This window comes from Clytia hemisphaerica, unplaced genomic scaffold, assembly GCF_902728285.1.
Source record: "Clytia hemisphaerica strain Z4C2 unplaced genomic scaffold, Clytia hemisphaerica genome assembly, whole genome shotgun sequence".
Taxonomy (NCBI): Eukaryota; Metazoa; Cnidaria; class Hydrozoa; order Leptothecata; family Clytiidae; genus Clytia; species Clytia hemisphaerica.
In genome coordinates this window covers 325867-353524 of record NW_027103740.1, presented here as the reverse complement: position 1 = coordinate 353524, position 27658 = coordinate 325867, and the positions used below count along the sequence as shown (strand labels likewise).

The following is a 27658-nucleotide window of genomic DNA, read 5'->3' as shown; positions in this document are numbered from 1 at the left end:
ACCGTGAAAATAAGTTCCACCAAAATAAAGATAATAATTAATAATACTTTATCCATGATTTGACCTAATATACCTATAAATCGACGTTCATACAGAATCGTGTTGCTTGGACGAGGTGTTGGAATACATTTCTCAAGAACTGACGGAAAAAGAATCCAAAAAACTTCTCAAACAACTTCGTATTACCGATGACGATTCACAAAGAAGTTTCTCAGAAAGTTTGGAAGATATCTCATGGCTCGATCTAAAGAGGGAGCTCCAGATGATGGGGAAATATGAACTCGTTGACCATATCATAAAGAAAACTTTGATTACTAAAGGTATTAATTGATTTTATAATTGATTCGCAGTGGCGTATTTAGGAATTTTGCCAAGTAGGTCAAAAATTTTGAAGCCGAGTGGTTTCAAGTCTGGTTCTTGGAAAGGCTATTTTCCTTGCATCTCGCGTTTATCATTTTTCATTTCATCGCTATCTCAGTTATTCTATACAAGATTCCACTTTTGTTTAAACGAAGTTTGTATCGCACTCGTACTTTGCAGATTATAAGAATTTTTTTTCTCAACGAATACCCGTCACGTTTTGACTACCTTTTTACGCTAATTAACCGCTTGTGGTAAAAAAATAGATACTGATGTGGAGCAATGTCCGTTTCCCAAAAACAAGGCCTTTATATAGGGGGGGTCCAAAATTACACTTTTTGAGTTTAACCATCTTTTTTAAATTGATTTTTCATGCTGATTCCGAATTTGAAATCCGTTTTTCCATAACTCTTACCCCTGGGCGGCTACCGGAGACCCTTTTTTCGGAAAACCGCCCAAAACCGCTAAAAGTAAATTATTTTGAAATTTTCCATTTTGAATAGCTTTCTAGTGATGTGATATCTTTTTTAAATCAGTTTTTCATGCTGATTCCGAATCTGAAATTCATTTTGTCATAGCTCTCACCCTTGGCCTAGTTTAGTAGGCTGTTTTTTTACTAAAATCTTCGAATTCAAGAAAAATTGATAATTTGAAAATGTTTGAAGTTGAATGAACTTTGAATGAAAAATTTAATGATAACAACTTGTTTTAAATCAGATTTTCATGCTGATTCCGAATTTTAAATCAGTTTTTGCATATCTCATACCCATGGCCTGCTACGGCTACACGAGGTTCCTTATTCAGAAAATATCGTAAACATGTACTGAAATGAATATTTTTGAAGGAGATTCTTGTACTTGGATTCCATTTATCAAAACATCTGGTTATACACTCCTTGTTACAAAGAGTTTTGAGTACTTTATGCAATGATGCAACCCTATGGACTGAGCTGCTTTTAATTTGTCTGCTTAGAATATAATCAAAGATGTAAAAATCAAATTGTTAAAAATATCTTGAGCCAGCAAATGCAATGATTCTCTGCATTGGGCATTCAAAAGTTGATATTGGCTTTAACAAGCCGTATACCATTGTTTGAAAGGTTTACAATGAAAATCATAGGGATGTATAGACCTTATACCGATCGAATAGATAGATCCTACATTCGAATAGTTGTTTATTGAACCAATCGAAAGGCGCTAGTGTTTTATCCATCCCTTAAATACTTGCTTGAATAGATTTGAAGAACTAATGGTTTTTGAAAATAAATCAGACCTTAAGCTGTTGATTTAATTACAATATTATTGGTGTCAATTATTAAGGACTTCCACAAATATGACTATCTGTTCAAACAAGGGTTCTTTGAGAAGTTAATTAGAAAAAAGTTTTGAGAAACTAAATTATCTTGTGAACTTCTAAGTAGTAAAACGTCCCTCTTTTCCAGGGAGACAGCCATGTAAATGCTTTCATATTGGTCCATTTGTTTGGAAGTTACTTTTTAGGAATAGGTTATATTTCTTAAACATTGGTATCTTTCAATAGATTCACTATAAACCTGTTCTTATATGCCTTGTTTGAATTAAAATTATTTGAAAAATTCTATATATTAGCTATCTGTATAGTCTAGTGATTTTAATTTTAACTTACCCCTTAAATGATTAAGGCTTCCTAAAAACAATTATCAACTTTTCAATGTTCAATTAATTTAGGGAATTATTGTATTTGAAAGGAGTTCACTAGCTCAAGATAGTAGTTTAAAGAGATTCTAAGCAGGTTGAATTTTGCTTCATGACTATTTGAGCAGATAAATTCATAGCAGCAGTACAAAGGGTTAGCTCATTGGATAAAGATAAAGTACTCAAGACACCCTATGACGATGAATGTATAACATAAGCCAAGTGTCAAAAAGAACTAAAAGCTTAGAAACATCCTTTCAATAATATAGATTTTTGCACATTTTTTTAAATATTTTATGAATAAGGAACCTCATGTAGCCGGCCCCGTAGCAGGTCAGTGGCAGGAGATATGCAGAAACTAATTTGAAATTTGAAATCAGCATGAAAACTTAATCTAAAACAAGTAGTTACCATTAAATTTTTCATTCAAAGTTCATTCAAAGTGAAACGTTTTCAAATTATCAATTTTCCTTAGTTTCGAAGATTTTAGTAAAAAAATAGCCTCTTATACTAGGCCAAGGGTGAGAGCTATGACAAAATGAATTTCAGATTCGGAATCAGCATGAAAAACTGATTTAAAAAAGATATCACATCACTAGAAAGCTATTCAAAATGGAAAATTTCAAAAAAATTGACTTTTAGCGGTTTTGGGTGGTTTTCCGAAAAAAGGGTCTCCGGTAGCCGCCCAGGGGTAAGAGATATGGAAAAACGGATTTCAAATTCGGAATCAGCATGAAAAATTAATTTAAAAAATATGGTTAAACATCAAAATTTCCAAAAAAAAGTCATTTTTGGACCCCCCCTACTTTATATCCCTGAAATTATTTTTTATGTTTTGAATTGAATAGGAAGTAATTAAATGGTGTCAAATCATTCTAAGATATTCATTTTCGCCCACAAAACCAAAAAGCTGGTAAAAAACAAAGTTTTAAAAGACTTTTACAAATGCTTCATTCTTGCTAAAAAATAACAATTATTAGTTCAACTTAAAGCAGTGACAACTGGTGCTGATGCTTAATACCATGACGATCAATTCTTAGCAATCGATCCACAAGAATTAAAGCTATAAAATCAAAGTTCAGAAGTGAAAGTAACTTGGACTTTCAAATCAAACTCAAAAGGGGGGGTTCAAGGTTTACGATGACACGGTATCGGCCTTTTTTCTGTCCGGTATTTCAGTATTTTAAGAAAAAAAGTACGATATTCCGGTATTTTAAATGCTGCCGGTGACGGTAAATTCCCTAAAAATGCTTCGGTATTTCGGTATTTACTCGTAAAACTTCGGTATTTCGGTACTTTAAAATCTTTCCGAACTGTTTTATTCTTAAAGAGACTTCAAAAAATCATCCAAACAGTAGCGTGGTGGCATGGGGTCAGAAACAGGTCAACCTCTATTCAGTCTAGTGGCAACTTTTTTTGTAGTTATAGTCCATCCACTATCCTATAAATAATGAGTTTAAAAAAAAGTGCTGTACCTGTTTTTGATCTGCCTCTCCAATCTTGGTCAAGCAACAATGCTATTGCTACTAAAAGGAGTAAAAAAGCCTGTTTCACAATTTTTCATATTTTTAATTTCTCGGAACAATGTCACTTGACCTACTTGACCAACCCTATGTACGCCTCTGATGATTGATTAGTCGACTTATTGATTGATTGATCGATTGATTGACATTGATTGGTTGAATTTTTGATTGATTGATTGATTGATTGATTGATCGATTGATTAATTGATTTATTTATTTTTTTATTGACTTGTTGATTAATTGATTGATCGATTGATTGATTTATTGATTGCTTGACTTATTGACTGATTGTTTTTTATTGATTTTATAATTGATTGATTTTATAATTGATTGATTGATTGATTTTATAATTGATTGATTGATTGATTTTATAATTGATTGATTTTATAATTGATTGATTGTATAATTGGTTGGTTGGTTGGTTGGTTGGTTGGTTGGCTGGTTGGTTGGTTGATTGATCGATTGATTAAATGATTGAATGCTTTAAGTTTTTAACATCATTTCATTTTACAGGTCGTAAAGCTGCTTCTGACGGATTACGTAGACATTATGTAAACGATTTGATCCATTGTCTGGTGGAGCAACCTTTATCTCAAGCAGATGAAGATACAAATTCCGTGTTGCGAGAAGATGTGTTTATTGATCTGGTTGTGCTACCATCTTCGACCTTCGACAAAAAATGGTCTAACCCCGATCGTGCTGCTTTAATGGAACAGCAATACATTCCCAAGACCTCACCAAAAAGGGCAGTCAACAACATCTTCTCTCAAAAAGACGAATTGGTCTTCGTGAGGGGGATTGGAGGTATCGGGAAAACGACACTTCTTGAGATGCTGACTTATAAATGGGCGAAAGGAGAGCTTGATGCAGAAGTCAATATTGACTTTGTTTTCAAATTTACATGTCGTAATTTGAACACAATTTCAAGTCAATTTACAAACGTTCGAGAACTTTTCGAACTGAAGTATCCTGAAGTCATGAAATTGACTTCATTCGACGATCTGATGGAGATTTCTGAGAGGGTTTTGATAGTCATCGATGGCTTGGACGAACTAAAAGACTTATATCTTCCAGAAAGCTCATCAGCTTCAAATAGAGACAGTCTTAATCTAACCGTTTTCAACCTGATAAATCCTAAAGCAGATTGGTTTCCAAACCATAAAGTCATCGCATGCGGAAGACCAAAAGCTGTCGAATTTGTGAAGAAAGAAATTCCTATCAATTCCAATCGAAAGAACATTGAAGTTTGTGGGTTTGACGATGAGAACGTCTGGAAATATATTCAGAACTTTTTCGGTGAACGTAAATACAAAGCACTTTCTGTCCATCAACTCATCGAACGATCATACAATTTACGCATAATGGCGCATGTTCCGATCTTTTTATCCATAATCTGTACAGTTTTCGGGGAAGATTTGATAAAAAATCCCATTAATACACAAACAGAACTTCACTTCTTCACAACACTCATTTTCATTAGAAACCATCTCAAAAGACAATTGCAGTCTTACTCAAACTTGATGGATATTGCCAAAGATAAAACCGTCGCGGAAATATTGTTATGTTTGATGAATCTATCCGTCACAACGTATATGAAAAACAAGGTGGTCTTTAGTGAAGCAGAAATCGCATCGTTGAGGTGTCCGATACCGCTCGAGGAAACCGGCTTTATTACAAAGCACCAGAGATCAAATTCAACGGAAGTGACTTTTCAATTCCGTCACTTAATACTCCATGAGTATTTGACAGGATTGTATATCTCAATCACAAAAGATATCACACCATTTTTTGAAAATAAAGAACTATCAAGTTGCAAACCAACCATTTTGGGAATCCAACGGATGCTGAAAATGGACGAGAATGAACTCTTCCTTGCATTTTTCAAAAACCTACAAAACACCTACAAACCACGATCCAAGTCTCTCTCCTTCATTAAGAATCTATTTCCAAAAATTTTTGGAAAAAGTAAGCCAAACTTTGAAGACTTTATTGGCAGCTTCATCGAGATGCCGTCATCGATGATCGAAGATGAAAACTCACTTATCATCGACACTGGAGAAAATGATCACGTTGAATTTCTTACGCTATATAAAGAATCACGTGACAACCTTATCTCGAAACGATTTGTGAAAGCAGCGATTAATATCACAGCAAATTATGAAGATGTTCGAAACATCGTCAATTTGATGAACGATTTGAACATAAAAAATATTTTTGAACTTAAGATCGAGTATCCATCATATGATGAATATGAAAAGCATCTCATTTCTTTATTATCAGGTGAAATTATTATCTGCAAGACAGAGATCAGGATCGATGATGAGGATAATGGTGATGATTTTGTTACACCATTCTTTGAATGCGAACAAGGAGAACTTACTTTGAAGTGTCCTCCTTTTTTAGTGAACAAAATACCAGAAGATTTGTTACAAAAGTCAACTTCGTTTAATGTTGAAATTCAGATGATAACAAATATTGAAGGTAGTGATGAGGTGAAATTATTCATTCAGCGCTTGTCATCATACAACACACCAATCACATTGTCAAATATTGGGATAGATAGTCCGTATGCCAGAACTATCATCGATATGATAAACGATTTGAACATAAAAAACATTGGTTATCTTAAAGTATATTATCCATCATATGATGAGGATGAAAAGTATCTCATTTCTTTGGTATCAGGTGAGGAATACGAGACAGAGATCATGATCAAACAATATGCTCCACCATACTTTGAATGCGAACAAGGAAAACTTACTTTGAAGTGTTATCCTTCTTTATTGAACAAAATACCAGAAGATTTGTTACAAAAGTCAACTTCGTTTCATGTTGAAATTCGGTGCAATGTTGAAGAGACAAACGTAATAAACTTTTTACGCCATTTGACGTCATTCAACAAACCAATCACTATTGATAGTCGATTTGTTGAGAGTGAATTTCGATGATTGTTGGATCATTGTTTGATTTAACAATTGTAGAGAAATAAAATTTTCATTCTATGTTGAAATACACGTTTTTTTTATAACAACATCCAAATTTTTAAAGCCTTTGGATATTCTTAACTTTTTGAGCTTCAAGCCTATAAATGTTCTCAACATGTTCTTAATTTCCCCATTTTTATGTATTTTTGTCCATTTTCCTAAAAAATTCGAAAACCCTTAAAGTGTTCTTAACTTGTTCTTAAGATTTTGGTCATCGAAGCCTTATGTTCTTATATAGTTTGTTCTTACAAAATACGTGTATCGAATATCTCATACCTCTTCTAAGCTCAACTAGATCATGATTTTTGAGGATATTTTCTTTCTATAAAAATGTGTCCGTTTTTTTAGGCCGCACTGTATGTAGAACCTCTAATAAAAAGACACTCTCAAATGCTGACACTTCCAATTAGGAAATATTAACCCATTTCCCCGAAAGGTGTCCGCTAATTAGAGGTTCCAATTATACATATAATAGCCTAGCTAAAAATTTATGGAGAAATTTCATTTTTTTTCATTTAATATTTTATTGATTAAAATAGAAAACAATTCATCACGTACCGTAGCACCGCGACGTTCTTAAATATGTTCGAGATTTTAGATTTGAAGCACTTCTGAAAGTTCGAAAAATCTATTTCCAAAAACATCTTGGTTTTAGAAAAGGAAACATTCTACTTTTTGGGTTTCTTAGCATTGAAAATTGGCATCATCTCATCAATAACTTTTAACTTCCTTATACGTTTTAAAGTCCAAAAAGTCTTAAATATGTTCTTAACTTGTTCTTAATATTTTGGTCTTCAAAGCTTTATGTATTTAAATATTTTTTTCGTATATAAAAAAAGTGTATTGTGAACTTTTAAGGATAGAACATCTATTGTAATATAAGGTATTTTTGTCTAAGGTCAAATAAAATGGCCAGTAGCAGTAGTCATGTGATTTGTAATTAACAACGCTCTTCAGGGTGTGGGAGCTCTCCTTTTAGATTTGAAATCTTAGATAAGAGGGCGGCGCTACATAGACGATAAAGACTATGTTCATTTTAAATTTTTTTCAGTTTCTCTGTTACACGCTTTTTTTATAAGAATAACTTCTATAAGAATATCAGGGTGAGATTCGGAGTTAGCATATCGTTTAGAACAATAGAAAAATAAGAATGATGTTCATCCTCAGTCAAAGTACATTACTCTTATAAAAAAACGTGTATATCACGATTTGTAAATACATACATGTCACCAATTATTTTTTTTTTAACTTTAACAAAACATTCTTAGGTTCAGTTGCCAAATTTTATGATGGCAATATTCTTAGTATATTCTTAATTTTTTTGCCCAGTTTCATCATATATATTCGTATAAGATATATTCTTATGAAAAACATGTATTTCACGATTTGTAAATACATGCATGTCACCAATTATTATTTTTTTTACTTTAACAAAACATTCTTAGGTTTAGTTGCCAAATTTTATGATGGCAAAGATTTAGTATATTTTAATTTTTTTGCCCGGTTTCATCATATATATTCTTATAAGATATATTCTTATAAAAAAACGTGTATTCACGATTTGTAAATACATGCATGTCACCAATTATTATTTTTTTTACTTTAACAAAACATTCTTAGGTTTAGTTGCCAAATTTTATGATGGCAATATTCTTAGTATATTCTTATTTTTTTGCCCAGTTTCATCATATATATTCTTATAAGATATATTCTTATAAAAAAACGTGTATTTCACGATTTGTAAATACATGCTTTTCACCAATTATTATTTTTTTTACTTTAACAAAACATTCTTAGGTTCAGTTGCCAAATTTTATGATGGCAATATTCTTAGTATATTCTCAATTTATTTGCCCAGTTTCATCATATATATTCTTATAAAATATATTCTTATATAAAAACGTGTATCCAGGTTTGTAATTTGAATTTGAGACTTAATACGCCTGTCACGGATGTGAAAACGTGCTCGTATGCCCATGCGTCTGAAAAAACCTGAGCTAGTATCAGGGTGTTCTTGTAAATAAAGTGTACTCTTAGGTGCCAAATAAACGGGGGGGGGCGTAAATTGCCGGTTGGGGGGGGGGGTTATTGCACTTCTGAAACCCCCCAAAAACAAGATTAAATAGGCTAAAATCAGGGGTCAAAGAAGGGGTCTTCTCTTTGATAGCTGAAAACATTCTTAAAAATAATAACGGGGGGGGGGGGGGGGGGGGGGGTCCTGGGAGGGGGGGGGGGGTCCTAATAAGGTCCGGGAGGTGGAATAGGGGGGGAATGGAAATTTTCGAAAATTTGACAAGCAGGGGGGGGGGCGTTTATTTGGCACCTAAGAGTATGTGGGGTAACTATTCTTACTTACATAGTCCCAAAATGCAATTTCAATTTCTCAAGTCTCGATTTCCAAGCCTGAAATGACACAACACAACTTCAACAACTCTAATCATAGAAAAACTTATATGAACAAAGTATTTTTTAAGGGAGAAATTCACGCTTTCTTTATAAGAATGGTGTTTTTCCATTTCATCATGAATATTCTTAACTTTTTGAGCAAAATCATTCTGAAATACTCTTACGATATTCTTAGGCTAGAATCAAAACCGAGCCTGAATCTAACATGCAATACACACCTCAAGCTAAAATTTGGCATTTTCAAATCTTTAAGTATGGCTGGGGGTAATTCATAGATAAATTGCTTTAAGTAAGTAAGTCTGCGACCGCAGTCGGAAGTGACCCGAAGGCTCCTCTTTCGATAGCTGTCTACCCGAAGGTAGGGGAGGGCGCCACTCTCTCTCCCTGGATTGCTCCACTTACCCTTGATCCTTCTCTTAATTGCTGAGCATCTAGCAGAGAGGCATCAAGTACCATTTTGGGAATCTTTGGTATGACCCGGCTGGGAGTTGAACCCACAACCTCGCGCACCGTAGCCGGATGCTCTACCACTGCACTACTAACTTGCTTTGAAAAAAAAAAAAAATTTCCAAAACGCAGTTGCGCTAAAAAACCATTTAACCATTTAACGAATTTATGAGCGAAGCAGTTTTGCTATATTGTGTGCACGTACCCTTTAACTTCTATCCCAAGCGAAAATTTGCTATAAAATTTGATATATAAATCACATCTTCAAACCGATGATTTTATCAAAATGACCTTGAATGGTTTGGCTTGAAGCCACAAAAACTTTCTCGGTTTGTTAGCTAGGACTGCGAAAAATGCCGTTTTAAAATGGTGTACCCTAGCAGTGAACAGCAACAAAATTACCGGAAGCCGAAACATGGACTTAGAATCTGAAGTTGCTCAAATTGCCGCGCGGGCAGCAATCTAAGCAGAGGTTCTTCGGTTTTAAATGTTTATTTTTCTGTTAAATGGAAAAGAATTAGTTTGAAAGGTGACAGAAAGGATCTTCATCATCCCTTGACTTTTAACAGCAAGTAGTAAGTATCAAATAAAGTCAACCAATGAGAGGTTTTTGCAAGTCGCGCGGGCCGGGAGGAGTGCTCTTTTATTGAACAAAACTTACCTTGCAAAACCAAGTGGATATTCTTTGATAAAGAAGTACAAAGGTAATCAAATTTGTCGAATTTGTCAAGAAATAAATCAAAACTGCCTAAGAACCAACAAGCCATCTTTGTACATTTTTGTTTTTGTTTTGTTTTCATGTTTCGATGATTTCGACAGACGATTCGTGATTCGAATAAAAATGTTTGATCGTTTGACGAATATCATTCGATTTAATTAAGGCACCATTTACACTAGAATATAACTAGAAGGAAAAAAAGAGCGATGCACGAGCGACGGCGGGTGTTGTGCGGCCGTGGATTATGTGGTGTGTTTGGGGCATTAAGGCTCTTACGACCCTGTCTCTAATAGCGGCTTTATTAGAGGGATTTTTAGAGTGTCTCTTATTTTGGCTAGCAACTTGCGAATTGAGGTGGAGTCTGGATTGCTTCGCAACCCTTATGAACCCAAAGCTCAAATTCGGAGAATCTTTAAATTTAGATTCAGTTGCCAAATCCCATGATGGTTGTATTCTTAGCATATGCTCAAATTTTTGATTAATTTTATAATCAAATATTCTTATGAAGTATATTTTTATAAAAGAAAAAGCGTGTTTTAGCAAATTTTTACGGATTTACCCGAAATTCGTCACACAATTTTCATACCATATTTTCCAAATTTGTGCCATTTCAGGGCTTTATAATAAAAACAGTTTTTTTAGTAATGATTTTTTAGCCAAATTAACTTCCTATCAAAATGCCACGTTTAAATTGAGCATACTTAAGACAAACATTGAGACTGGAAATCCTTAAAAAAACAAGAATATGGCTTAGACAAAATCAAGTCGGTGTTTTTGAAGCTACCTCTCAAAAAAGTTAATTTTTAACTAAAGGCTTGGGAACACGAGGAGCTTTTTTCGCGTTGGTGCAATGCAGCATGCTCCATCCCACCAACACAAGAAAAAAGTGCGTGTCCCATGGTTTCTTCTTTTGTTTCATGGGACAAAAAGTGAGGGAAATAACCAAAAGACACGCTGATTTTGTCCCAGGGACAAAAGTGAGAGAAGCACAAATGTTATTAAAAGAAAAATGGAGTGGAGACACGAGAAAGCGTTTCAGGTTGGTAGGATAAAGTGGACAAAAAAATGCTCGCGCGGCAATTGGCGGCTGGTCGAAAAGGTGTATAGATTACCAAGATATGTTGTAGAGGCAAAAATTGTCAAAATCTTCAAAGAAAGACTCAACGAAAGATTCGAGACATTGACAATTGTAATCAAGATCTGGTTCTCTGACGCCCTCGTGTGTTTTGAAATTGTATACATTATAAAATATGGCGATGAATTTTACTTTCAATAAAAGTCACGCGTTTCAGATGAGAAATAAGCCGCTTCATTTCCCATTCAAGAGTTTCTTCTTTAGCTCAATACTTTTAAGCCAGTGAAAAGAGTTCTTTTGAGGGATACCAATTTCACAGATACTTTAATGGGATTAATTTCCACGGGGACTCAATCTCGTAGACGAAATTGGGCTATTTTTGCTAAATTTACTGCCAAACTATGCATTTTTACTGTGACGCATTAATGTGCTTATTTGCTGTCTGTAAACATGTTAAAAGTGTCTTTTGACATTTTTTGGAATTAAATATAAAAATTTTTCGCGGATGACAACCAAATTCATGATATTTAATTCTGGTGAAAATTTATCCCATAAGTAATACAATGTATAGCAATGTGCCCTCCCGGTTATTACCATAATGGCTTTATGGCAACTCCTGAACTTAGGCACAGGATGTACAGGATGTACCCATTAAGTAATATTAAGTTGGGTATGCGGGTTGACTACTTAAGTCTTCCCCAAGGATGACTTCCTTCTGGAAGTCTGGCGCCCTTGCCCTGCAGAGCCAATCTTCAAAAGTTCAGTCAGATTAACAGTGTGCCCTTTTTTTCCATCAAGTTTACGTCAACACTTGCCTTTCTTCTTTCTGCTATATTAATTCTTAGATAAAACAAATATATATTTTTTTCATCCAAGACGATGTTAATCACTTTAGTGTTGAAAATCGCTGTATTTTTATGACATTTATTGAATAGTTATTTACCATCATACGCTTATATTTCAAATACCATCATTGATCATCTTACAGCGATGTTAATCACTTCAGTGTTGAAAATCGTCCACAGTAGTATGTTTATCTAACAATTATTTATAAAGAATCATAGAGGCAATGTTAATCACTTTGGTGTTGAAAATTGTCAGTACGCTCCTCATTTGACTAAGACTTTTGACTGTGAATAGTAACCGTATAATTTTTCAACCTGTACATACAACTTATATTTTAACTATATAACTGCGAATTCACTTTTTATCACGCAAATACTGTATTTTATCAAGTTTTAACATTAAATTTCGTTCCACAAAACAGAAGGATTACTGTAAAACCTGGAGAAAACCATTAAATCTCACTTTGTTGCAGGTAAAGTGAATAGTGGTAGAAGCATTTAACAAGAAACCGTTAGTATGGTTCTCCTATCTGTCCGTTTGGCCTCCAGGCTAAAGGGATTTTGCCCAAGTTAGTTGGGTACTGCACACTCTGCATAGGTTGGCTTCTTGCAGTGTTTTATTTTTGCCTCATGGGGTGGTTGACCTCTTTAGACAGTATTTACTGTCATTCTCCCTATGATGTATCCAGTGGCGCGGAGCATTAGAAACATTTAGCTATCGAAAGAAATACCATGAATAACTCTTTAAACAGCACCAGGGTTAAAGCCCCTGCTTTCTCAGTTTCAAACTTAAACCTTGTTTCCCGCGAAACCAATGAACCGTCTTCTCCAAACTCACCAGAGAGAGTTGACGGTGATAGGATTGAGTCTGTGACAAAACCTAAAACACAAAGACTACTAGTTTGCAAACATCCAGCCATTTTTAGCACTTTCAACGTGCGCTCTCTATCTCTTGTTAGTAGAAAACAAGAGCTTCTTTCGTATTTTTCCAAATTCCAAATCGATGTGCTCAGTATTCAAGAGCATAGATTTCTACACAAAGACATTGAATTCCTCCACTCAAATCTTGGTAAAAACAAGCTTGTAACCGCCTCAGCATGGAAAAATTCCCAGGGAACAACAATCGGGGGTATTGGTATGCTACTCTCTTCTAGAGCAGCAGAAAATCTTTTATCTCTCCGTAAAATTTCAAATCGAATTATTGTTGCCGAATTTAATAGCAACCCTAAAACAACCTTTGTAGCTTGTTACAGTCCAACTAGTCTCTGAACAGGTTGATGTCGATAGTTTCTATTCCATTCTTTCTCAAACTATCCTTTCTATTCCTGCGCATAACTTTCTTATATTAGCTGGCGACTTTAATGCCCAGTTAGGGAATGATAATGTAAGATTTTCATACCATAAATCGACAAATAGAAATGGTAATAAACTCTTTGATTTTATGTTACAACATCAGCTTGTTGCTACAAATACACTTTTTATGAAAAATACTAATAAGCTCTGGACTTTCCAACATCCCTCTGGAACTAAATCCCAAATAGACTATGTCCTTGTCCGAAATAAATGGAAAAACAGTGTCAGAAATGCTCAATCATATTTTTCTTTTTCTTCTGTTGGCTCAGACCACAGAGTCGTTTCTGCACATTTGTCTAAGTTTGAGATCTTCTAAAAAGTGCAAACCCAACCCTCTGAAATCTATTGATTGGCAACAAGTTTATACAAGTTCTAATCTTCGCTCTATTTATGCGGTTGAAGTGAAAAATAGATTTGACCTCCTCTCTCGTCCCGATCACAATATTGAAGAGAAATACCAAACTTTGGTAGACGCAAATGAACATGTCTGTCTCTCTCTTTTGCCCGAAAAAGTTAAAACCAAAAGAACACATCTGTCTGAAAATGATCTAGTCATCGCAGCACGCAATGAATACGATAAAGTCAAAGCAAGGCACCTATCTCGCGCAACCAGAAGAACCTCAAAACGCCTTGCTGACGCCCAAAAATATTTAGATGAAGCTTATTTAACAGCTGAAGCATCTTTTATTCAAGGTAAAATTGACTCTATTTCACATCTTCATTTTTCCAATCAACACTCAGCTGCTTGGAAGACAATCAATGAACTGTCAGGGCGCAAGGATCATCCATCGATCCAGCTCAAAGGAGGATCTCCAGAGAAAAGAAAAGAGAATTGGCTTGCTCATTTCAAGTCACTGCTTGGAAATCCCCCACTTCTCGGACCTGACCAACTTCCTCTGAACCAAGTGTTTGATCTCTTACACATTTCAACAGAGTCTTTTATACTAAAGATGAACTTAAAATAGCTTTAAAATCATTTTCTATCAATAAATCTTCCGGTCTAGACAATATACCCACAGTTTTATGGAAAGACCCTATTTTTCTTGACCTCCTTCTAGAGTTTTGTAACCATACATTTAACGATTTTGTGCCACCTTCTGCATGGTTAACAGGGGGTATCATTCCAGTTCCCAAAAAAGGTGATCTGACCTTAGCCTCAAACTACAGAGGTATCACCTTGATGCCAATTGCCGCAAAAATTTATAACAAACTTTTATTTAACCGTATTGTTCCTATTCTTGACCCCCTCCTTAGGAGAAACCAAAACGGTTTCCGGAAGGGCAGGAGCACACTCTCTCAAATTTTATCTATCAGACGAATTCTGGAAGAAATGAGGAAACTCAATAAAGATGCTTTTATATGTTTTGTTGATTTCAAAAAGGCCTTCGACTCGATCAGTCGAGAAAAAATGTTTCAAATTCTAGGTCTCTATGGTATCCCTGAGAAAATTATAAATGCTATTCAAGCATTGTATACTTCTTCCAAAGCAAAGGTTGTATCACCTGATGGGGATACAGATATTTTTAATATTCAAGCAGGAGTTCTTCAAGGAGACACTCTTGCTCCTTTTCTTTTTATAGTTGTTTTGGATTATGTTTTAAGAATTTCTGTTGATACTTTTAACAAAAAGGGAATTCAAATTAAAACGCCCCAGGGCACACGTAATCCTGGCTTGTTTGTGACTGATCTGGATTTTGCTGATGATCTCGCACTTGTTGCAGAAAGTATTCAAAATCTCGAAAGTCTACTCCATTCTTTAGAAACTGCAGCAAGTCAGGTCGGTCTTTACTGTAACGAGAAAAAAACAGAATATCTTTGCTCCTCTGAAAACTTTCTCCCTTTATTTTCTTTGAAAGGTGTTGACATTAAAAAAGTAATCGATTTCAACTACTTAGGCTCTCTTATCAACAGTTCTGATAGCGACTTTAAAACCAGGAAAGCACTTGCGTGGAAAGCTTGTAATAAGCTCAACAAAATCTGGCAATGTGATCTTGACAATAACCTCAAGCTGAAAATTTTCAAGTGTCTTGTGGAGCCCATTCTTCTTTATGGTTCTGAAACCTGGACCATGACAAAATCTATGGAGAAAAGTCTTGATGGGTGTTATACCAATCTCCTAAAAAGGGTTCAAAATCTTGATTGGAGAGATCATCCCAACCTTGCCCAAATCTACCAAGGTCTCCCTAGAATCTCTTCTGTTCTTTCTTCCAGGAGGCTAACCTTCTCCGGCTATTGTTTCAGAGCAAAATCTGAAATCATTTCAGATATCTTATTGTGGTGCCCTACTGGTCCTAGACACTCAAGGAAGCGAACTTTCCTCGACAATTTGAGGCGGGAAACAGGGCTCGAGTTAGAAGAACTGAAAACAGTTATGTCAGACCGTGAGCTGTGGAGAGAGAGATACTCGGTATTTCCGACCTAACGGTCGAAGGATGATGATGATGATGAATATTAAGTCTCAGGAGGATTGTAAAAAAACTAATAATATGTAATGTGATTGAGACATGCGCGATGAATTTCGTACAGTCTGTCCCCACAGGTTAAATTTCAGAGAAAGCTAAACTTTGTGCTCACAGTAACTCACATTACAATTTCCTGACAAAATTTACTGGCTCTTATAAAAAACGACCCTACCTACCTACTGGGTTTTTAACCTAAAAGCGGCGTTTCTATTTAAATTTCACAAAAAATATAGATGTTCGATGGACTTTTCCACCATTTATTAATCAGATCATGCAAATTTCAGTTAATCTTGACTACTTTGAAAGCAATTTAGATATCTTTATAAATATTGACGGCACATTGGCGCTTGCTTGCCCGTATACATATGCCAGCCACGCAGACTTTTTTCAATAATGGAATAATTCTGAAATCAAGTTTCAAAGTTTTTCAACCAATCACAGTGGCTTGTCCGCCCTCGGCTTTCAAACACACGCTTGTATACATATGCCAACCACGCAGACCTTTTTCTGTAAAGTGAATATTTTCAAATCAAGGTTTCAACCAAAATGAGTTTTTCAACCAATCACAGTGGCTTGTCCGCCCTCGGCTTTCATACAGATGCCCGTATACATCCAATGGCTTGAAAAGCGTTGATATTGCGGTCAGTGAATTGTAGTCTCGAGAAGTAATGTCACAGCGAAGTGGTTGCGGTAAAGTTGCTTGGAACGGCACGTCATAGAGGGTGAGAACCCCGTGCGTGCCGTGACCGCTCGCCCACAAGGTGCTTTCTCAGAGTCGGGTTGCCACCACTCAGTCTCCAAATTTCAGATATGCACCATATTTACATTTTCACCGTTATTCCTGAAAGCAAAGGACGAAAAAGAAGTTAAATCATATCGAGCAGAGGGTTTTCTTTGTTTCCTTCAAGACCTTTATAAATCTACCCTTTCCTTAAAAAACTTTATTTACAAATTCATCTCACTTAAAGACTTACTCTAAAGTCCCCAAAAGTCGGGGCTCCGAATAAAAAGGAGGTCCAATTCTTTTTTCAAAGTTTAATAAACGGAAGTGGAGGGAATTTTGTAAAATCGTTTTGGTCAAAGCACTTATGTTATACATTTTTGGAGAGCTAAGGGCTTAGGGGAATCAAAATTTGGTGTCATTTTCGGACAAACACGATGGTCTCAGGCAAAAATCATAGGGTCAAAAATTAATGAAAATTTTAGCTTGAGAAAACAGAGACCTGTATGTTGTATATTTTTGGAAAGTTCTCAAAAAATTAAGATTAGAGATATGGAGATATATTGCAAGTATAGGTGATTTCTGTACCTAACTCGAGATATTAACCCTTGAAAACCGTGTTTTTCAGCCAGAAACAGCTATTTTGTCCAGTTTTTGCGCTTTTTGAAGTTCAATATCTCGAGTCTCGAGTGGGCTTCACGGCGAAACAAAAAAAACAAGCTAGATGCTGAATGGACCTACCTGATGATGAAAGTTAGATAGCAATGCGAGGAGAAAAATGAAAAAAATCAGTCAGAAAATATAGCGTTTAGCGAAAATGCATAACGCAAAAAATTCATCATTGATTGTTGATGGGGGGAGAGGAAAGGGTTGTAAGGAAAAAAATAAATAGAAAGTTTTGGTTGCAAAAATCAGCTTTATTGACAATTGAATCATGCTTGATGGTGAGCATTGTTATCAATAATGTTTCTGTGTGAAAAAAATTGGAAATATAAGGAAAAAACCCAGAAAACGGCGATTTCCGGCATATTTCAGGCATTTTCTCCCGGAAAAAATTTTTCTCAAAAATCGGAATCGGCCATGTTTTGGGCATTGTTAATACGCATCTTTGTGCAAAAAATCAGAAAAAACTAATGATAAAATCTCGAGAAAATGCCAAAAAAAAACAGTATTTCCGGCATATTTCCGGAATTTGACCCTGCTGTACTTTATTCTGTCCTCTAGAGAATTGATTTGAAGTTGAACTTTCCATCATTCAGGCAGGTCCGCGCAGCATTTTCACATGTTTTGCATGGATTTGATTTATTTTGCGAATCAGCTGGATAACTATGGTCCTGAAATCACCCACACATGTTTTTTTAATAAGCATATGTTTTTTAGGAAACAAGCTCAGTTATGCTTAGGGATATTTTAGACTCAGGCTCAAATTATGTTTATCAAATTAATTTTTCAGATTTTCCAAAATCTTTCCTTGATACAAGAAGATAGGGAAATAACACACCTCAAAAGCAAGCTTAGTAATATGCTTGTTACATGCTTATTAGACAAATTCAGGTCTCGGTAGGCTTATAAACGTTATGCTTATAAAAAAACATACACTTGTCACAAAAAGCAAATTTACAGGGTATCGAAAGCCGAAAATCTGATCTTAAAGATTATATCAAATAGACGATATCGGCTTAACGTGAAAACTCAGATTTGACCTCCGAGAATTGCCCACAATGCTTTGCGCGGAAAAAAGTTCACCGTGAATTTTTTTTTCCGCACAAAGCACTGTGGGGAATTCTCGGAGGTCAAATCTGAGTTTTCACGTTAAGCCGATATCGTTTATTCGTGAAAAAGGCCCGATATCGTCTATTCGCGAAATAAAATCTCCCGAGAATTTATGCGATTAAAAGATTTACCTTTTTAGCGCATACGCTTCAAGACGATCTAATTGTCTACTTTTCCAATAACAAAAACCGCAGGTAATGACCAAAAGAGCTGCTGACGTTGGCACAATGATAAATATCAGGGTTGTCATTTCAGAATAATCAAACATCTCTTCACAGAATTTTCCACTTGATATAAGTTTGAACCCTTCTGCGCATGTCAAGTCTAAGAAATGAAGAATAAGGAAAAAGCAATACAGATCTGTTGATCAAGTCCAAATTCCACTTTTCCTAAAGAAAATGTATGACAGCTTGAACATAAAATAAAATTAGCAAAAACAATTCAAGGAGAAAAAAAAAAATAATAAAATACAGCAAAACCAATGGTAAAAATCAAATGATGATGGAAATAGTCCAAAACAAATACTCGAATTTTTGCCACTATCCGAGCCTAGTGTAAAAAGTAGAATAAAAACGCTTAGCCTGTACCAAACTCTTCTTTGCTGGATGAAAAGATAACGCAAAGTTCGGTCTGTTACGGTTAGGTAACATTCCGTATCTCAGACAGAGCGTTGTTTTTGGGTGTTTCTTGTTGACGTTGACTTTCATTATTATCGAATAATGGAGCATATTAAATAAAACACCAATAAGAGAGCGTCAACTGTATCAATATATTTACCTTTACCTTCTTGGGGACCACTAGCAACACACCTTGCTTAACCATTTAGGGGGAAATATTTCTGGTTTGAATGAATAAGTTTTGTTTGTTTTATTAATGCTTGAGAGGTAAGGTGATAACAATGAAACTTTGAAATTTGTGAATTGTTTATATCGTTTATCAGACAGACAGACAGACAGACAGACAGACAGACAGACAGACAGACAGACAGACAGACAGATAGACATATAGACAGACATATAAACAGACAGTCAGACAGACAGACAGATAGATAGGCATATAGACAGACAGATGGACAGTCACAGACAGACAGACAGACAGACATACAGACAGACAGACAGACAGACAGACAGACAGACAGACAGACAGACAGACAGACAGACAGACAGACAGACAGACAGACAGACAGACAGACAGACAGACAGACAGACAGACAGACAGACAGACAGACAGACAGACAGACAGACAGACAGACAGACAGACAGACAGACAGACAGACAGACAGACAGACAGACAGACAGACAGACAGACAGACAGACAGACAGACGACAGACAGACAGACAGACAGACAGACAGACAGACAGACAGACAGACAGACAGACAGACAGACAGACGACAGACAGACAGACAGACAGACAGACAGACAGACAGACAGACAGACAGACAGACAGACAGACAGACAGACAGACAGACAGACAGACAGACAGACAGACAGACAGAAGGACGCAAATTTCCCTAGAACTACCTATATTGTTGTAATATGCTGACTGGACGGATCAGCAAAAAAAGTGAAATTATAAAATTACTTTTGACGTCAGATACGACAATCGCCTTCTCCTGTCGGCCGACGATCTCAAATGGCGGCGTTTTCTTTCGTTCGACTGCCTCCAAAGTGAAGTTGTAAAAATCACTGAATTTTAGCTTATGGATAATCACAATAACTGAAGATGCATCGATGTAGATTTGAGCTTCATCTTTGGTTAAGACGTCGAAGTTTTCATTAACCCCCCTTTGCGTTCCAACATGGATTTTCGTTCCATTTCTGCTGCTGAGATAAAGGTTTAATTTAGTTGAGTGAAGGACATTGATGTCATCTAGTCTGGAGGAAAAAGTCACATTCCATTGCAGAATAATTGGCTTTCCAGCTTCGTAAACTCCAGGATATGATGTGTGGATTTCTAAAGCTAAAATTTAAAGATATTTAAAATGAACATACTTTAGGCGTATCAATTTTCGTGAGCAAAAACGTCCGCGATTTTCGCCAGTTTTGGACTGATGTAAATGCAATTAATGTAAAAAAAAGACTAATTTACGTAGCTTTATGTTCAAGAAGCATGTTTGCCATTTAAACTAATTAATAGTTTGCAATTAACACTCATTTCTTTTATAAGCATAATATTTAGAAGCATTATTAGGCTCAAATTCGGTAAAAAATAAACATATAATGCTAAGCATACCTCAAAGCTGAAATGCGAAAAAGTTCGTGTAGCTTTTCTAAACCTTCTTTTGTGACCTTTTTAGTGTCACTTTTAAAGTTGTTTGAGCTTTGTTAGACCAAAAACTGTCAAAGATTTTCGATTTTCAATTTTCAAATTACATCATTATTACACACGTCATTCTTTGAGCCGAATCAATGTTCCGACTTAAAAATTCGAAATTTCCATGAACCCAAAGAAAATCAACAAATCGAAGTCTAAGCATATCAATAACCATAAATTAAGACTGAAATGAAATTTTGCTAAGCAGCCGAGTGTATAATCTTTAAAAACTATAGTTAGTGAATAAGTGAATAAGTGAATTAGGTCACCCGGAGAATTTGTCTTGAAGAAAAAATGAAGCCATAAGCAAAAGTGCAAGAGAAAAGGCGGGCTAGAAAAATAAGCTGATATTTCAAAAGTCAAATAAACGATAAAAAGATTAACACAATCACGAACAAAACGACATACCTTGGGTGGGCGGGGGAAGAAAATAAATCGCCCATAACACACACAAACGCCCACACACATCTTTAGCCATGATGTGTATAGTATAACTACTGAGAGCGTGACTCGTGTAATTCTATATTTCTAAAGAATATTGAGCACACTGTTGTTGACTTGGTTCACAATATTTTGCTTTTAGTGATTTTCAATTTCTTAAAAATATTTGTTAACAATCCTTTTGGTTTGTGCTCCCATATTTTCAGTATATTCACAAACTTTGAATGAAGAAAAATGTCAACCAGCCATCATATTTTCCTCTGGTCGCAACATGTATCATAATTGGTTGAATTCTTCTAGAAAGTTTTCTTGATTGGTTAGATTTTTCAAACTTCCCCAATGTACTGTTAAAATTTTCTCGAAGAAAAAAAATCGTAACCATATGATATTGCCGCCATATTGAAGTGTGTGGTTTTAAACACTGATCTCTAACTGCTTGACTGGATCGGGATTCTCATATAAAAGAAAGTGTGTCCAGTTTTAACACCGGTGCTCAACAGTGGGATTCGAATCGAATGTTTTGAAGTAGAAACGTTCGAAAATCTAACGTAAACAGAAAACAACATAGCGGACTTTTTAAACTTGACAGACTTTTATTAGAAATCTGTAGTTAGCCTATCTAGTGTGTAAAAGAATATGATAGATATCTGTGGTTTTAAGTAAGCGGGCAACCAGAATTTTCTTGCACCGAAAAATTTGATTAATTCATAAACTTATTAATCAATATTAAAATATTTATGGTGAGATATTTATGATCACATCAATTTTAATTTGAAGAATTGCCTGACCGTTATCGATTTATTCAAAGCCCCTTAATAGTAAATCTTTAAATAACTTAAGGGAACCTTAGCCCAAATTCACCAAAATTATAGTTTAGGTTTAACAAAGTTTACTCTCTTTTTTAAATCAAAACAAACTGCAGACTGTTTCATGCTTACGCGATCGCCAGGAAAATGGATTAAATAAAAACGAATTTGACATCCGTTCTTTCCATATCTCTCAGCCCTGGGCGGCTACCCGAGACCCTTTGTTATAATAACTGCCAAAAACCGCTAAGAGATTTTCCATTTTGAACATTTCTTCAAATTGTCTCTAAATCTGAGACTGATTTTTTTATAACTCTCTATACTACCTTGACCCGCTTTCTGCGGAATGTGTATGATTCAACTAGTAGAGGCCACTATGTCTTTATGTCTTTCTTTTTCGTCTTTCCGTGTGCAGCAGCTTGTGCAAAGGGATTTTATGATGTTTACTTATGCTATGAATTTTTCTGCTCAAAATATAGTCAAGGAAATGGATTTTGACAGATCTTCCATCTGGAATATTTTATCTTGGATTGATTCAGATAATCACACCCCTGTGTCACAGACCCACTGGGACCCTAAAACCCTACTGGAAAATCTGGCAAAAAATTCGTCCCCAGTGGGAAAATACTCTGGAATTTCAGCCCCACTGGGAAAATGACTTTGATTTCATCCCCATTCGAAATTCAATGTTTAAAAATTCTATTACAAAACCATCCCCACTGAATTTTTTAACCTCAAAACAATAGAATTTCTATCCCCATCGGAAGTTCAATAGGAATGTTTATCCCCACTGAGGAAAAAAGTTCCAGTTGGGCTGTGAGACAGGGGTGTGCAATCATAGTCGTTTTCCCTAAAAGCATTTGAAAAAATTTGTATTTTTTTCTAAAAGCTACAATAAATGTGGGATGATGCTCCATGATGATTTCTCAGAGAATTACACAGCATTCAATGGAAAGATAGGAAAGATAGGAAAGATATAATTTCAAAAATAGGTATTTCTTCCACAAAAAAATCTATAAATAAATGCACGATAAAAAACTTTTGTACAAAAATACTTATATTACAATTATTTTATCGGCGATCCAAAAAAACAGTCTGGAAATATATCACTCGTTCTGGATTTTCCGATTATTTTCCTCGCCTAAAGGCTCCATTTCCTTCGCTACTTCCATTCGTCTAAAATTTGAAGACAATAAAAAGATATGTTAAAGGTTTTGTTTTTAAATAAGTGTGATATCGTTTGCTAATTTACAAGCTTTTTCACATTGAATTGACACGGGTGTGGAGCAAGATTGGTCAGAATAAAGATTTATTATACACTGGATAAACGACTCATAAAACGATGGAGAGCGATCATTGTATTTCCTTTGTTTCAGAAAACAATTGATGTTCTAGCTTTGTCCGCAAAGGACAACTGTCATGGCGGCTCGAAGGTATCTGATTTTTTTAAATGTTTATTAATCTCATTTTGAAAAAGTTCCCTAGCGTTTTCTTTTCGTACCTTTGCAGGGAAAAAACTTTGAAAGTAAGGCTAGAATACCAAGCCGGATACATTTGTGAGATCTATTGTGAGAAAAACATCATTAGACAAGAAAAATTAAACAAAATGCTTATAGTAACACGAAATTTTCAATTGGGAATATCTTTCCAAAACTGTTACCACAAGAGCTAAAAGTAACAAACATTAGACTTGAGTGTCTTGGTGTCACTGTGGTATGAAAATCTTTTGGAGGCACGTGGTGGCAAAGTGGTTTTTTTGGGGTTGAAGTTTGAAAATTTCCGCTGTCAACATTCAATTTCTTATACACAACACATCTTTTGCATCTTTCTCACAACTTGAAACGTCATAACGACTTATAATTAGCAATTAACTAGAAGAATTTGACTCTCACAGGAAAGTTTTAAGTCTCTTTTGGGAATTGGATGAGTGATTTTCGATAAGAAATGCAATAAAAATGCTTCGAAAAATCATTTAATGAGCGAAGGAGGGTGAACAATAATATCATTACTGCGGACATAGCTAGTACACGAGAAATCAGCAAAAATCAGGTACTTGTATATCCAGTGTATAATAAATCCATGGTCAGAATAACGAAAAGAAAAAATGTTGTTGCTAAATTTTGAATTTAGCTCTATCGTGGTATAGAGCACTTTTTCACCACAAATTACTGATGTTGTTGAAACCTTTAAATGTTTTCTTTTTATATAATTGTGATATCGTTTGCTTACTTACTCATCAATTTCAATTTATAAGCTTTTTGATATTGAATTGACACGGATGTGGAGCAAGATTGGTCAGAAAGAGGAAAAGAAAAACACTTTTTTTGCTTATATCAGCATAATATAGCAATAGGTAGACACTGTCCTGATATGTAACATGTGTCTGATATGAAACGGAAACATTGATGTAAAAAGAAAACCTTTAAAAGCTCGTACATGATATTTAAATGGTAAAATTAAAACGAGAGGGGTATGTTGAAGAAATCTTTTAAATTTGAATAAACGGGGAGGGGGTTCTAATTGCTAGAAGTTGATAGTTTCCAAATGCACATCCAGCACTGCAAAGCTCTTTCAAGGTTTGTACAGTGTACACGCTTTTTTTTAAATAAGAATATCTTCTATAAGAATATCAGGGTGAAAATTGGCCAAATCGTAAGAATACCCTAAGAATACCTCATGGGTTGAGTTTCAGAGAATTTGATAAGAATACAGCAACGATGTAAAAATATTAGATAACCAACTTGCCTTGATTTTCAAAACACATTCGTGTTACGGTTGAAAAAAAATATAAATGACATTTAACATCGTAAAAAGTGCAATTAAATAAAAACCTGCTTCATTTGCAACCTTCTATTGGACAGAATCGATCACGTGATGTATATTTTTCCGAAATTTGGGTTAGAAAAAGTGTATTTTCCTATAGGCAGCCTCACAGAAGGAATTTTTTAATTAGATATTATTGTTCTATAAACATTCATCTGTTTATTTTGTATCATGCAACCTTCATGCACTTTTCATACGTGAGATCTTCCAAAATTTGCAGTAAATAACAATTCAAATTTTCTATCAATTCAGTGGATATCAAAAAGTGTGTCAAAATCTAGCTAAAAGCATAACACGCACTGCACACAGAGCTTTTTAATAGAGTGCTCATTTCAATAGGAAAACAATGGTTGTTCTCTTGGGAGAAGTGCCTTCTAGAGGTAGTTGGTTATCTATTATTTTTACATCGTTGGTTCACTCAAAACTCCAAAACTCTCAAATCGTTCATTGCTCATGTTTGTAAAAAAGTCAAGTCTAAAATAGTAAGAATACGTTAAGAAAATTTCACCCTCAATTTTGGCACTTTCTTAAGAATACTTGACCCACATCCAAAGTACACTATTCTTATAAAAAAAGCGTGTAAAGGTTAAAGGTGATATTTTAATAACACGATGAAGCCCACAGGGCGTGAATGCCAACTTATGGAACAGACAGACAGACAGAAGGGCGCAAATGCCCCGAGAACTACCTATATTGTTGTAACATGCTTACTGGACAGATCAGCAAAAAAAGTGAAATTATAAAATTACTTTTGACGTCAGATACGACAATCGCCTTCCCCTGTCGGTCCCGATGTATATCACTTGGTCCAAATATCTTATATTTATATTTTCAAAAATTGCAGTATAACTTTGTAACGTCAATTTTTTTAAGTTCCCGCGACAACCAACACTAGGGTATTCTCTGGCGTCAATCAATAACGTAAATAACTCGTGAACTTATGGCATGTCCAAAGAGCCATAAGTTTGGCGCAGAAAATTGGGGGCCTTAGACATGTTCATTCATACCATAATTTTTTTTCTCCAAATTTTGCTAACGTCAGCAGAAATCAGCGAAAAACGAAATTTTGCAATAAATTGCTGATGTCAACAAAATTTCAAAAAAAATTTTCCAAATGATACTATTAATGATGTGCAAATTTGGTCCAAACTTCATGTTTATACCATCAGCCAAACTGGAGTTATTCAAAAAACAAGTTTGGCTGACGTCAGCATTTTTTGGTTTTTGCCTAATAACTTTTTTGGGTGAAAAAATTAATTTTATTAACAGGCAGTTTTGAATTCTACATTCTAATACGCTTCTTTAAAGGCATGAATGAACATGTCTAAGGCCCCCAATTTTCTGCGCCAAACTTATGGCTTTTCGGACATGCCATAAGTTACACGAGAAAGCCTGGGATACACGGGGACGGGGTTGGAGCCAATAATAACACGTATTTTACGTGGCATGCTTCGAAAAATTCAACAACTTTAGAAAGCTGAGTACTTGTTTCCACAAAGGACCACAAACAAACTGCAGGGATTTGTTTATTACATTATTTTCAGTGTTGACAAAAATTAGAGTATAATATTTCACCGGGAACGATATTTTGGCCAATTTTTCCAGTGGGTCAGTGGGAAGGGGGTGTACAAACACAACATAATAGTAACTTAACAAGTTTTGGGACAGATTCTAGCTCAATTGAATTATTGTCTCCACGAAGTGCCACAAGCTGTACAAACAGATCAGAATAGTAACTTAACAAAACAAGAAAGGAGAATGAAACAGAAAGATATGACATTTGGCTTTTTAAGGGATGTATTGAGACAGATAACAAGATCCTTCTCCTTCGTTCGTATTTTTTGGTCCTCCCTGTTGTTGACCAATAAGACAAAATTTATACATTATAAAGAAAGGTATCTGTGGGGTTCGGAAAAGGTCTACTCATCATTGAAGCCAGGTTTCTCATTTGGTTAAGTTATGTAATTTCCGCCATTATGAAAGCAAACATTCCAATCCGTAGAGGCGATCCCCTTACATGGTCGAAATACGTAACTTAATAAAACATGAAAAACCTCTATAGATAGATAGATAGATAGATATGAGCCCTCCGAATGCATTCGGGATGGGTCTTACCCACAAAGGAGTAGGAATCAAAGCGCTGACAGACACTGCGACTTGACAGACGCGAACTGCCAAGCCATGGTGTATACCATGACCCTCGAACGACACTGGGAGAGCGATGTTCACGCAAGGCCGAACCTTATGAGTGCCACGGCACGTCAAAATATCTGTCTAATCCACCCATACTCTTGCATCAGAGTAATGGTACCCAAATTCCCCTCACATGGCATAGGTTGACCCGGGCGAAGGTATATTCACTTGCCAAGTGAATCGTAGAGACACGGTGGGTATCAAACTCGGGTCTCCCAGGCGGGAGTCAAGGATGTTAACCACTATACCACTACGCCTCTATATGGCTAAATATTTTTAATTTATGTTTGTATTACCTGCAAAACCATGGGTTCCAAAACCATACAATGCCCAATATCTTTCGCTTTCGTTTTCAACCACCCATCCAAACACACAATCGGTCACGTAACTTTCGAACCCCCATCTCAAAAATCTAAAATGGCTCCCCCACGGCTCACTCACATTGGACTTTTAGTATATAGACTAGCCGTCACCCAGCGTCGCACCCGCCGAGGAAAAGATAAGCTGAACGCATCATAAGCCCTTTGGATTGTGGAGAGGGTAAAAATATCTGATTTGTAAGCCCAAAGAACAAAAAATTGCCACTTAAGACCGATCAAAACTCGAAAAATCGCAAATTTCATATTTGGTGAAGTCATTTGGGCCCTAAGTGACGTCATCGAATGGGTAATAACATTTTTACTTTACTAAAATGAATCAATCATTTACCCAAAAGATTCTCTCAATGATTTTCGATCCAA

The 27658-nt window shown here is 35.5% G+C and overlaps 2 protein-coding genes across 2 annotated transcripts; one reads left to right on the top strand and one right to left on the bottom strand.

The window, feature by feature from the left end:
• Positions 1-93: 93 nt before the first annotated feature.
• On the top strand, positions 94-6504 carry LOC136805202 (uncharacterized). The gene is made up of 2 exons (XM_067061766.1): positions 94-320; positions 4070-6504. Exons 1-2 carry the CDS (start codon positions 263-265, stop codon positions 6502-6504), a joined length of 2493 nt encoding a protein of 830 aa, XP_066917867.1. The 5' UTR covers positions 94-262.
• A 9897-nt stretch (positions 6505-16401) lies between these two features.
• On the bottom strand, positions 16402-21133 carry LOC136805201 (uncharacterized). Its single transcript, XM_067061764.1, has 4 exons — positions 21064-21133; positions 19924-20301; positions 18472-18664; positions 16402-16687 (listed from the first exon to the last, which is right to left on the bottom strand). The coding sequence occupies exons 1-4, from the start codon at positions 21131-21133 to the stop codon at positions 16651-16653; spliced, it is 678 nt and encodes a 225-aa protein (XP_066917865.1). The 3' UTR covers positions 16402-16650.
• Positions 21134-27658: the final 6525 nt, after the last annotated feature.